The sequence below is a fragment of the Staurois parvus genome, unplaced genomic scaffold (assembly GCF_062004578.1).
Source record: "Staurois parvus isolate SC_StPar_1 unplaced genomic scaffold, SC_StPar_1.0 ptg000023l, whole genome shotgun sequence".
Classification (NCBI taxonomy): Eukaryota; Metazoa; Chordata; class Amphibia; order Anura; family Ranidae; genus Staurois; species Staurois parvus.
The window spans coordinates 5,530,622-5,544,550 of NW_028317819.1; the positions used below are offsets into that span (position 1 = coordinate 5,530,622).

The 13,929-nt window shown below is 40.5% G+C and overlaps 1 protein-coding gene across 1 annotated transcript in view; it reads left to right on the forward strand.

The window, feature by feature from the left end:
• SLC4A8 (solute carrier family 4 member 8) overlaps nucleotides 1-13,929 on the forward strand; it is a 321,698-nt gene that overhangs the window by 239,256 nt on the left and 68,513 nt on the right. Inside the window, exons 7-13 of the mRNA XM_089692984.1 lie at nucleotides 24-115; nucleotides 278-435; nucleotides 3,892-3,979; nucleotides 4,820-4,966; nucleotides 10,613-10,713; nucleotides 12,837-13,011; nucleotides 13,532-13,665. Of these exons, the coding sequence (XP_089549110.1) occupies nucleotides 24-115; nucleotides 278-435; nucleotides 3,892-3,979; nucleotides 4,820-4,966; nucleotides 10,613-10,713; nucleotides 12,837-13,011; nucleotides 13,532-13,665 (895 nt within the window). The remainder of the gene's footprint in view (nucleotides 1-23; nucleotides 116-277; nucleotides 436-3,891; nucleotides 3,980-4,819; nucleotides 4,967-10,612; nucleotides 10,714-12,836; nucleotides 13,012-13,531; nucleotides 13,666-13,929) is intronic.

Below are 13,929 nucleotides of genomic sequence, written 5' to 3' on the forward strand. Positions count from 1 at the left end.
TGAAGCTAATGATTTTCTTACAGGTCTATCGGTGTCTCCGCAGCCTACTCCCTCTACATTAGAAGTAAAAAATGGAGGAAGCCACGACAACAGCAGTGCTGTTGATCTCAGCAAGGTTGGTATTAGCTCCCTTAGATTTTGTAGATTTCATTAATATCAGAAGTACCTCCATCCTGATGGAGGAGAAACACAAGGAAATAGAGATTAGGGTAAGGAAGAGAATATTGGATTGTGGAGTTGAACGTCACAAAATTGTGGATTGTCATTATCTTTTAAGGTGGATCTTCACTTCATGAAAAAAATTCCCATCGGAGCAGAAGCCTCTAATGTCCTTGTTGGAGAATTGGATTTTCTAGAACGACCCATTGTAGCATTTGTTCGCCTGTCTCCAGCAGTTCTTCTCACTGGACTGACAGAGGTCCCAATACCAACTAGGTGAGATGGACCTATCATTGTATTAATAGGTAATGTATTGCGTATTGTTCTCAGCCTAGTGTATGTCTTTACAAAGAACATTATTAATATTCACAAGATACATTTAAACGTAGATTACATTTTTACAATATAATCACTATTGACCATTACAGGTAGTTTGTGACTTGATGCTTGTCACCAAAGATTCTGCAATTCCTCTCTGGTTTCCTTGGTTCTGAGCTGCGTAACAGCCTGGCAGATAGTCTCAGTCTATATAATGCAACTGCTTAGCATTACAGTTTTACAGTTACATTGTTTGCATTACTGTCATTTTTTTTAAAGGTAAGTATATGCACCTTCTATAAAATGGGAAAAACAAGATATTGTCAATAAAACATTCTGTTACCTTCCAGTCTTCTTTTAGGATTCAGTTGCATGGGTAACACCTCTGCGTTTCCCATTCTACATACGTACTAAATTATTCTCCTCAAGTAAATGTGATTTGGTAAGAAGTGTACCTTTCAGCATCCAAATGTATGCCAGATAAAGTAAAAATTGGATTTTCGCAAATGTTTTTGGCCTATGTGACATTTGTTTGCTATTTGGCATGTACGTGTCTGTTGGAGGTTTGTCTTTATCATATCCAGATGTCTTGCTTTACTGAGCAATTGTGCTGCTTGATAGTTTTATTTTCAAGTAGAATTTTAACATTCACATTCCTTAATGTTGAAATATAAGGCATAAATGCAGCCTTAAGGCTGCTTTCACACTGATCCGCTTTTTGTAACGCAAAAGCAGAATGAAAAACAGAAGAAAAATGTGTGACCATGTATTTCTATGGAACTCTTCACACTGATCCGTTGCAAGTGTGTTGCATTTTTGAAAATCCTGCTTGCTGTAATTTTGGTTTAGGTTTGATGCTTAAAAAAAATGCACCAAAAACTCACCTCCCTATTGTAATCAATGGAAAGCGCATCAAAAACACACCCACGTTGCATTTTTGGTATGGTTTTTCAGTCACATGTCCTGTAAAAAACGCACCACAAAGACGGTAAAAATGCAGCAAAAACGTATAAAAACGTAAAAGTAGCCTTATGCACATTGTAAACTGGGGCTGCAACATATAAATTGAAAATGAGTGTACTCTTTAGTGCAGTGGTGGTCAGTGCCTCAAGTGCAACATCATCAAAGGGGTGCACATAAAATTCAGTGAATATTTAGTGTCAGATACAGTAGCCTCACAGCAAGATGTAGGCAGACTATACGCATGATACAAGAGATGGGCAGAGACTGTGGACACATTACATGAGATGGGCAGAGACTGCAGACATGATACAAGCAGTGAGTGGTGTATTTTGGTTATGTGTCACCCTAGGCAAGAGTAAAATCACGCGCCCCCCCCCCATTTCGAGGGGTGGGGGAGGGGAGAGAGAGAGTGAGATTCCAGTGAGATTCCAGCACTCACCTGCTGGCCATGCCGGGAGCCATGTTTAGGAAAGCCCAATATCTTCCTTCTGCGCTGATCTCTGACAATGATCTGGGGACAGGAGCGGACTAACAATTCATGGAGCCCCCGGGCAGTAAGAGATAATGGGGCCCCCTGTATTTAGGCAACGGCATATGACCGTGACTCCGTTCACCATGGATCCTCTCCTTTCACATCCAAAGACTATCTCAGACGTCGGCATCCAGTAGGCATGGCCTACTGGATGCCGACGTCTGAGATAGTCTTTGGATGTGAAAGGAGAGGATCCATGGTGAACGGAGTCACGGTCATATGCCGCTGCCTAAATCTATGCTTATAACACTGGTGTCGGTATAGACACCTTACTTGTGAGTTTTATTTCATTCATTAAAATTTGGTACTTTTGTAAAACTCGCTGCACAATGATCTTTTTCTCTTACCTTTAAACATGGTCCCAATGGTATGGAGACATATGAAAGAAAGATGAGTTCTATCCCTGGAAATTACTTATATCTTTGAATGGTGGTTACTCACCTGAGGAAAGGTCGTTTAATTGCACAGCTTTGCATTTAGGAACTGGATTGCTATATACGGTCCCAGAGCAAAAAGTGCTTGTGGTTAGTCCAATGATTTATTCAGCATTGAGCTCTGGTGAATGTTCCAATTTTCTCTGGTGGTGGATTCAACACAGTGTGGACATTATTTGAAGACTTTTGAATATTTATTGATTTATGAACATTTTTTATAATTTTTTTATTTTTCACATTTATTTTGTATTATTTATTTATTTAGCGCATTCCTTATATTTATTTGTTTGAGCAAAAAATTCATTTATGATTTTTTGAAGTGGGAATTTGCTGCTTTTGAGATTTAGGGTGTGGCGCTTTTCTAAAACTACTGCAATTTGTACTTTGTACCTGAAATATTGAGAAAACCAATAAACATTTATAGAAAAGAAAAATTTAACTACCTTCCAGCATGGAGGTGGACCTATTTATATATATATATATATATATATATAATGCATAATGCTTATCCCTTTTGTAGTTGTTAGCAGAATGCAAAAATAGTTTTAACAGTGTCTTTATAACACCTATATTTTAAAAATATATAATACCAGGCATGTTAAACATGCATCATAGCCATGTTTGAGTATTGATTGTGGTTGATTTGCTAAAAAATAAAGGCGGTTCACTAAGCGAAGGGTAGGGAACCTGAATTCACTTTATTATCCAACCATGTCAAGGGAAAAAAAACAGCATTTTTACTAGCAAATTACTGGCTATTTAAAGTGATTGCATGTTCACTTTTTTTAATAATATTCCTTTGCAAAGTGAACATTCATATTGGTTAATCTATGTTGTAAACAGCCTTTACTCCTTAGGTAAATCAATCACACAATACAATTCATTGGGGTATATATATTAAGAAGTAGAGAATGTTTACTTTGCAAAGTACATATTCAGTAAGGCTGGCTATACACGAGTCATTTTTTTTGTTTAACCAGCAGGTTGAATGAAAGAAAATGACTCGATTCCCCCATGTACAAATTCAGTGTGGATGGAGGAATCCCTCCTGCTGTGTTTTTTTTTTTCTGACATAGGGAAGATTTCTCCTCCTTCAGAATAGACTGATCAGTATAGCCGGTGGTGCTGATCAAGAAAAAGAATTCCAGCAGGCTGGTTCTACACAAGTCAATCGATAAATTGACTTGTGTACAACCAGCCTGCCCATGCATGGATCACAATTTATCCGGTCCTTGGTGAACTGGCTGATCCATCTATGGCTTGCTTATGCTTAGTGATTACGATGAGTTTACCTACCAACCACGTTCAAGGAAATTAAAAAAAATGTTTGCTTGTACATGATTTAGTAAACACAGCTCTACTTTATTCACTAAGCTAGTTGAACATTCACTTTGCTAAGTGAAAATGTTCTACTCTTTTAAACTCTGTATATAGTTATAGCGCGTTAATTGGGTAGTTCACCTGATGTATATGCTTATGTTTCAGGTTCTTATTTATCTTGTTGGGACCAGTAGGAAAAGCACAACAATACCACGAGATTGGCAGATCCATGGCTACTATAATGACGGATGAGGTAAATGTGTTTTTTTTTTTTACTGTTCCTGTTGACAAAATGAGAAATTACATAAAAGCTACCAGTTTCAATGGTATGGCAAATAGTGAAAGGCATAATTTGCAATTTGTATACTCTTCATATACAGGGGTTAGGCCAAAAAAATGGAAACACTACATGATTTGCAGGTGTGAAAGGGACGACGTGTTTCGCGTTGAAAGCCAGTGAATACTGAAACTAAGCTCTGCAGTCACTGCAGCTAAGCTCTGCAGCTAAGCAGGCACCAACGATTTGCCCTCTTTGAAGCTCAGTAAGCTCTGACATGACTCCGTATTACTAGCAGCGCACATAGTGAATGACAAAAGTGAGGCTTCCCACCTGTTAGTTTGGTGTCTCATCACACAGCAGAAGAAAAAGAATGCTGCATCACATGCGCTTTCAACACAAAACATGTCGTCACTTACACGCCTGCAAATCATGTAGTGCTTCCATTTTTTTGTCTAATCCCTGGAAGTCTCCAGTTATGATCTCAAGAAATGCTCAGTTGCCATATGTATTAAAACTTTATGTATATGACAGAATTGATCTCGTACTCCTCACTTTGGCAGGCAGCAGCACAAAGCCACCAGATATTTAGCACAATCAACAAAACAGTAAAAATGTGTGGAGATTTTAAATCCTGATTGAGAGATAACTCACACCCATTTTATGAGACAGTTTTGCTTGAAAAAAAACACAGATTCCTGTGAATTTGTTACAGATAAATAGGTGTAATTGAACTTTATTTTCTTATTCACAATCCCACTTCACTGTATTCTCTATGTGTTTTCTTTTCTTTACTATAATGCAATCTGTTTATAGATTTTTCATGATGTTGCTTACAAAGCAAAAGACCGGGCAGACTTGCTAGCTGGAATTGATGAGTTCCTGGATCAAGTGACAGTACTTCCACCTGGAGAATGGGACCCATCCATCAGAATTGAGCCACCAAAAAATGTTCCTTCTCAGGTTGGTATCATTATGAATATGTGACTATTAAAAGGGATTTTGTTTAAGAAAGTTGAAATAAGGTGGGTCAGACTACTGCAGATGACTTGAATGGCTCATACTCTGTTATCCTCCGAGTGTAACTGACTGGCTTTCAGTACCCAGAATTTGCCTTGAAAGAAGAAAAAATTGTAAATATCTAAAATTAAAAGAATTTGGAATGGCTATTTCATTCTTACCTATTGAGAGAAAAAGAATATCTTAAAGCATTATTAAACAAAAAAAAAACCAAAGATTTATTATATTGCAGCTTTTTTTAAATGTGATGGCTGTATTTTTAGGCTTTCTTTCCTTTATTTTCACCTGATGAACCAACCAGTAAGTCTTTTGTTTTTCAAAAGAAAAAGCTCTCTTACAGATCTGTATCAGTTACATGGATGAGACAAACCTTTTACCATTGACAGAGGTGCTTAAATTGTCATCTTTTATTTATTTATCCCAAAAAAGAAAAAAAAAGTTACCATGACTGCTTATAAAGTGTGAGCTGGAGTTTGGTTTTAATTTGTTAGTGTATTTAAATCTGCTAGTAACGTTAATACCCCCCCCCCCAGACTGACAGCCCTGCTGTCCAATTGTTCCCCTGTGCTCATTCATCCAGAATGGGGCCACTGTAAAGCAGGAGGTATGCTACTGGCCAGATCACTAGGGGAAAAAAGTCTCAATAAGACTAATTTAGCCACCATATCGAATGATTGGTAAGCTGCAATACATTACATTTTGGGTTTTGGGGTTAATACCGCTTTAAACCTTCAGGTTACTGCATAGAATAGGATTGGACATTGGCAAACAAAAAACTGTAGGCCCGCCCACAGTATAGCCCTTCTCACTTCCAGAGTGCCTCTGTTTTTCTTGGGCCTGAGAGCTTGAGCAACTTTTTTCAGCTCTGTTGTTTTAAAGCATAACCTACGATTTTTCTAACAACTTTTTTTCTTCTTCTGTCAAATCTCTTCACTACATCGCCATACATGTTCCCCATGACTTGCAGCTATCCAGGCTGGATTTTGGACCGTATTGCATCTGGACCCTACAAAACTAGATGTTGCAGTATGAGCATGAACGTGACCCTTGACCCTCAGACTGGTTCTGATTAAGCTACAGAGCTCTTTCTAGGTCCAGGACAGCTGGCATTTCCTCTGTGCTTTCCCTTTCTGAAGGCTTACTTAGTGAGGCAGCTATTCAGGTTAAAAATTGTAATTTCCCTCATTTTTAATGATCGCTGATTGCCGTTGTCCCTCATTTCCCACCGGCATTGCTGGCGTCATTCCTTCTGTTCCTGGTGTCTGCCTACAACCTAACCCTCTCGTCAGCTGGTAACAGCTGTCCAGCTTTCATGCGGACACTAGGCCTTGCATTTGACGTTAGGCCTGTACATTGCTTACTGTCCTGTGACTAAAACACATCTGTTTCTAGAAACAGAGGTGACAGTTCTGTTGTCCTGGGTGCCCTCAGCATTAACAGTTCATGGGCTGCTCGCAGAGGACTCCCTGACAGTAGGCTGCAGGCACATTACCACACCCTCTACATCAAATTTAATATTTAATTTGCTTGCAGCCTTATAAGCTTCTGAGCCTTTGGCCATGCAGATTTTGTCTGATTCTGAGTTGCCCAAGTCTTTGACTGCCAAGCTTCACAGTGCTTTGCTATTTCTCCCATTTGGCTTTTACTGATGTCATGCCACTCTTAAGCTAGAGACTCAGCCTGCCTCTTCTACCAGTGTTTTTTCTGGCCTTATAGGCCTTCCTAAGGCTACCTAGACTTTCCCTTTCCAGTTTTTTTCTGTTTTAAAATTGGAAACATTCTGCTAGGCTCCTCCTAAGCACTTGCTGACTCTTTGTTCAAAATGGGTCTGTTCTAACTGTGGCTTTTGCTGTTTCTTGGCTTAAAAGGCTACTACTATATATGTGGAGGTTACTTCTGCCGTTAGTGCCCCTACCAATAAGCAGCTGGAGACCCTATCTAGAACAATTTTCTATTTGGCAATTCCTGCCTTACACCCGCATTTGGCTGTAACTATGCTTTTCCAGACCATGTCTGATTGGAAAAAGTCCCTGAAAAGATATCTACTGTTACTGCCATTGTCCTTCAGTTCAATAAATGCATGGTACAGGTATCCGACACACTAAAGTTTTCAGGCTTATTTCCTGCATAAGTCTCCTGATAGTACATATGCACAGGACTCTTTGACTAAAATGATGCACTGTGGAATTCTCTTGCAAGAAGAAGATGATCCACGTGGCCTTCACAGGACAACATCTCATCAGACCAGCTCTTAATGCTATTATCAAGGATGCTACTGGGGGCAAAAGCACTCATCTTTCCCAAGAGGCCTAAGGAGCAGACTTCAAAGTTTTCTGTGTACATTCTAAGAAGCATTTCTTTTGTATCAGCTCACCCTTAGCTTCAACATTCTGACACCCCCCTCTCACCAAATATGGTACCCCATCCAGCCACAAGATGTAGCCATAACGTCTAGCAAGACTGCCAAATCTGTCTACAAGCCCTCTTTGGCATGAAGGTGCAGACACACTTTCCAGAGTGTGCCGGATGTGTGTTGAATTTTGCAGCTGCTTCGATGTCCTGCCTTCCTGATGCTTGCATGTGAGAAGTAGTGTCTCAAGGCTACAAACTCAGGTTCCTTCCCTGCCTCATCCTCAGTTTCTAATATCAAACCTTTGTGTGTCTCCTATGTGGCTTGCCAGTCTTCATCGGATGCTCTCTGGACTTTTGAACCAAGGGACCATAGCCCCAATCCCTGCTTGCAGTAAGGTTTCAGGAGTAATACTCCAACCTCTTCACTCTCTAAAAAATTCTGGATGGGATCCACCATTCTGGTATTGCTTTCTTTCACCAGTGGGACTTCCTGGATTGTGTAGATATGAGATGCTTACTTTGCCCATTTTTCCAGATCACCAGTAGTTTCTGCAGTTTACTGTATGACCTCTGCACTACCAGTTCATGGCCCTTCCTTTAAGCCTCTCTTCTGCGCTTTGGGTGTTGAAAAAGGTGATTGCTCCAAATAGCAAAAAGCAGGGCGCTAAGGTTAATAACAAGTGAAAAAACACCTTTATTAATAGCAGCACACTTATATATCAGAATTCACAAATCCAACAGCGGATAATGAAACAGCAGGTTGCAACACCAGATCCGATCTGCTGAAAGTACACAAAGGCAATAAATGGGCAGCAAACATGCAGAAGCAGGGGCTCCATTGGACCAGCAGATGGTGTAAATAAAAAGAGCTGTCGGCATCTCCAGCCGCACAGTGAGGATGCCAGAATCCTTAGGTGATGTCGGGGGGGGGGGGGGGGGGGCAAGTATAATGTGTTTCAAGGGTCTCAACCCTCTTTTCTAGATGCATTTGAAAAAGCTCTGGATGTTCTGTGTAATTTTTACACATTTCTTTTGTTTTTGCTCCAATGTTAGCCCTGTTGCACGTTCAAGGTTATCCCATTATGGGAAATTTGGACAACCTCCTATTGCGAGAACTGTTGCAAAGGTTCGGGTGGATCCTGAACCTACAGAAATGTTCACTGGCTCTGACTTTTAGGAGTATCTGGGGTTGGTCCTGGACACTTTCCACCCCAGAGTGTTCTCTTCCCCAGGAACTAACTTCAGACTCCCAGGTCTCAAGTACATGTTCTTCAATGCAGAAGTCATCCAACCCTCTGCTTATCATGGTAATTCCTTTTGCCCAATTTCACTCAAGACTTCCAACACAACTATCTGTCTTTGTGAGGCAACTCCAGTTTTTATTTGGTCAAACCGATCCACACTTTGACGCAAAAATGTGTATTTCTTGTTGCCATCACCTCAATCAGCTGAGTATCTGAGCTGATAACTTTAGACTGAAGGACAAGGTGGTATTGAGGCCCAGGACTTCCTTCCCAAAGTAGTATAAGCTTTCCACCTAAACAGGAGAATGCTCTTCTGGCCCTCTGTCTGTCTCCAGTTCACCAAAATATATCACCCTCCATTGTTGGAGTGTGGTTTAAGCTTTGCAAGTCTGTCTTTCAGTCACAGCTTCCTTCTAGAAGACAAATTCCCCTTTTTGTCATCCTGGATGGGTTTACTCACCTGAGAGACCATTGTTCATACTTATGGTCTAAAACAGTGTTTCTCAACCGTTTTTCAGTCAAGGCACCCTTTACCATTCTGCACAATCTCGATTCACCCCATTCTAAAATGAAAAATTCTAATGGTTTTACATAAAGCAGCAACATCCGCAAGTATAGGACACCTAACGTTAGAGGTGATTTATTCTTCCAAAGCAAATATTTTTTTGCAAACTGGTACTGACTAGTATTCCAGTGTTTCTCCCTCAGTTTCTCTTCTTCTCTCAGCTAATGTGACCCCCAGTGCTGATGGAGAGGGGAAGGGGAGGGGCAAGCAAGGATGCTGTGCAGGCACCCAACGTCCTCCTTATCAGCTAAGGGTGTAATTTGTTGTTAGGACGCCAGAGGCTTGAACGTTGTAATGACGCACAATGAAAACCTGTGGCTTTGATCCACCTGCTGGCTTGTATACAATTTTTGGGCATTTTGTAAGCATTTTGCCAAGGCACACCTGAAATAGCCTGAAGACACCCTAGGGTGCCTGGCACCCTGGTTGAAAAAAGGCTACTCTAAAGGATTGGGTTTCAACCTTTCCAGTAAAGGCTCACTCCAATAGGGCAAGGCTGCTACCTAATTTTCTGCTCACACGCATTCTATGTTCTATCAGATGGTCATTTCTGCCTAATCTGATAACAGTTCCTGGCTTGAGGTCCTTCAAGCCACTTTATGAGCTGCAGGCATTCCCCAGTACTTGTTGTTTACATAGCACTTAGCAATTAGCAGTTGTTTTGCTGGGTTGCCCACTAGGCAGTTGGACTTATTTTGCACATCCTGAAGGTTTAAGACTTCCTGTGTCCCTCAATGGACAAGAAAGAGAAAAAGATTTTTGTACTCACTGTAAAATCCTGTAAAATCCATTGAAGGGCACAGTTCCCACATCTGTGTGTTTGGTACTGATTTGCTATAAAACTGAGGTATATACCCTGGGCAAGCCTACAGTTTTTTGTTTGCCACCAGTATCCAATAATCCTGCAGGTGGCAGTATATCCTAAAGGTTTAAATAGTATGAAATCCAAACCCAAAAATGTAATATATTGCAGCTTATCAATCATTAGTTGTTACCTGGGGATCTTGCCAGTAACATACCTCTTGTATTAGACTGCTACACACAGGAGCATAGAAACACCGTTGGACAGCAGCATTGTCAGTCTGGGGGGCAGGAGTGTTAGTTGTACTAGCAGATTTAGATACATTGACAAACTGAAGTCAAACTTCAGCTCACACATTATGAGCAGTTACAGCAATTTTGTTTTCTTTTGAGATAATGGTTTACATAAATAAATAAACGCAGATCATTGTAAGCACCCCTGTCAGTGGTAAATGGTTTGCCTCAATGTAAAATTTATATAAAGTATTTATATACTACAGTGTATGAACATTTGAAAATAGTTAAATTCCTCTTTTTGTGTCACCTATTTAACGTACTGTATTTTCTACTAGGAATAATATATTCCCAATTCATATACTGAAATATATGTGAATTCTGATGTTGCAGGAGAAAAGGAAGATGCCTGGAGTCCCCAATGGAAATGTTTGTCATGTAGATCCTGAACCAGAGCCAGAACACAGTGGACCAGAGCTGCAGCGCACAGGGAGGTTAGTGGATGTTGGAATAAATCAGTATTAGAGTGACAGACACTAGCTTCAGACTGGAAAGAATAAAGTCCCAGAACAAGTCTGCCTACAATATGACCCTCTATGTCAGATATTAATAATCAATCATAATACTTTGTTTCCCTTTATGGATCATATCACTCACTCCTACTAGTCTACTACATTTTTGCAGAAAAAGCTTAAAGTTCACCTTTCATAACATGTTACATGTTACACCCATATTCAGGGTGTAACAAGTAACATGTTACGATCAGACCGGCCCCTGTTTCCCGCCGATCCCCACTTTGACAGCTAGCGGGGGGATCTTCTCCCCCCTCGCTAGCTGTCAAATTTAAAAAAAACAGGGCCGTGCAGGTCCAGCCACATGGCCGTGTCACTCATTCACAGTCATCTGTGAATGAGAGACTACAAGTCCTGACAGCTTTAGCAGCTGTCAGCTTGTAGTCCTCAATAAACTACAATAGCGCTGTGAAACGTCGTGGTAGTTCATTCATTCTTCTTGTCAGTATATCTGCTTGCTTGTACATCCCTTACAAGCAAGTAGATATACTGAAAGATCTGAAGGAGACCTGCATGGCATCAGAGATCTGCTGACTGCTGGTGCAATGGTTTACAGGCTTCTGCAGACAAAAATAATAAATGCACATTTTTTTAACCTGCATTTATTTTATTTTTTTTTTCTAAAAGGTGAACTTATCCTTTAATATTGGAGAGCGGGGAACCTATCATAGAAGGGATGCATCGTTACTGGTATTGGTGCCAATATCGAGTATTTTCACAAGTACTTGTACTCTTGAAAATGCTCCCAGTACCTAAAACCGATACTTTGTGATGCGATTTGCGTCAATACAAAATGTATGGCCGCAAATTAGAAATAAGAATAGCATGTGATTTGAACAGGAATGCGATTCCTGTCCAAATCACATGCGTTTTCCCCACTGCTTCTGTGTGCACCTAGTCTAGGTTTACACAGAAGCGGTGTGGGAAACCTCCCTGTACCAAACCCATGCTGCTTGAAATCCCCACGGCTTTCTCTCCTCTCAGTGCAGGGATGACAATATGGGCTAGACAGCTTTTGATTGGTCAGCACCGTCACATTGCTGCCCAATCAGAAGCCATATAGCCCATACTGTCATACCTGCAAGAAGAGGAGAGAAATCCACGGGAATTTCAAATCCCCAGACCTGTGAAGCAGCTTTCTCTCCTCTCCTTGCAGGTGCTGACCAATCAAAAGCCGTCTAGCCCATACAGTCATCCCTGCACTGACAGAATAGAAAGTCACAGGCATTTCAAATCCCCTAGCCAGCTTTTCTTCCTGTGACAACATGGGATCCGTTCAGGGAGGTTTCCTGCACTACTCTTGTGTGAACTCAGGAGCAGTGGGAAAACCGCATGCGATTTGCACAGGAATCACATTGCTGTTCAAATTGCATGCTATTCTTTGCAGTGAGTTTTGCACCCATACGTTTTGTACTGATGCAAATCACACCGCAAAGTATTGGTACTTGTACTCGCCGATCAAAAAAGGGTATTGGTGCATCCCTAGATCATAGTATCATTTTAAGGTAGTTAATTTTGTTAAAAATGTATCTTTTGCTCATAGCAGTCAAGCAGATGTCATTGTCTTAACTTAATATGATCTGGTGCTTTGAGCACTATCTCTATTTTTATTTCAGGTTTCTTTGTGTTATTTTTCACAAGTAAGCCTCCAGAGTTAGTGAGTCATAAACAGTATACAGTAGATATGATATGACCAAAGTAAAGGCAAAGCTGAAGGTTAGCCTTTCAGAAATGTGCTGTGACCTGTGAGGGGACCAGACTAGGACAGCTGCAGACTTCCTTTAGGGGTTCCCACTTTTTTGCAATGAGAACTTTTTGGGGGGGCATTCTAGCATCCAGCTGCTGAAAAAGTAACCCTAAGTCATGCATTTAGTAAATTTGCAGCCCAATGCCTACAAAATGTAGTAAGAAATCCAATGAATATTTTACCACTGATCAAGCATTAGTCAGATACATTGCCCAGGAGACAGTCATTTGTTAGAAAATAGAAACTGGTATTGCTTCTAATCCTGGCAGTCAATGGCATTCTGTATTATTCATTGCAGGCTATTTGGTGGTCTGGTGGTAGACATCAAGCGGAAAGCTCCTTGGTACTGGAGTGACTACAGGGATGCTCTGAGCTTGCAGTGTGTGGCTTCTTTCCTCTTCCTGTACTGTGCTTGCATGTCTCCGGTCATCACATTTGGGGGTTTGCTTGGAGAAGCTACAGAAGGTCGAATAGTAAGAAACTTACCTGTGCCTAACACCGACTAGAACCACCCTCACTTCCTGCCTCACTCTCCTTTTGAAATCACAAGACTGGCTAGCAAATCTTGCTTCATTAATTTGGCTGTTTTAATTGCCATCTTTTTATTTCTAATCAGGATAATCTCTATCTCTGGCTTTATTTAAGCACAGAGTGTGTCTGCTGTCTCTTAGCTAATGGCCAATTAATGGGTTTAAAGCTCAGCTTTTTCCACTGGCGTTGAGCAGGCTTTGATGCAAAGTATTTGATTACATGCAAAAGCAAATATACCTAATTATTCTGCTGAAGCTTGCAAACTGCTATTCAATCATTTTAAAGTGGTTGGGGGGGCAAATCATGTTATGTAAACAACATTTTATTAATTTAGTGTTATAACTCCATGGACACGTTAAATCAGGTCTTCCTTGTTTACAATTGCATGTCATCTGGAAATAAGCTATGTGTTGTTTTGTGTAGTGTGTTGTGCATACTAATCTCATATTTGTGCCCCTACAGAGTGCAATAGAATCCCTGTTTGGTGCTTCTATGACAGGAATTGCTTACTCGCTGTTTGCTGGACAACCGCTGACTATCCTGGGCAGTACAGGACCAGTGCTGGTGTTTGAGAAGATTCTCTTCAAGTTCTGCAAGTAAAAAAAAACACCTTTCTCATTAGTAATTCCCCACAGCAAATCTACACCTACTAGGCCAGCAATTGCTTTTACTGTCACATGTCACATACTGTATATGCACATGACAACAATTTAAAATAAGAAATCAATATGACTACCTGAGACTACAGTAAAATATCACAGCAATATAATTTAGGCTTCATTTTCAAGATTATCACTTTGTGTTCAAGAGGGCTATCCAGACCTATATAAACATATATTGGAGAATGGTGGATGTATTTT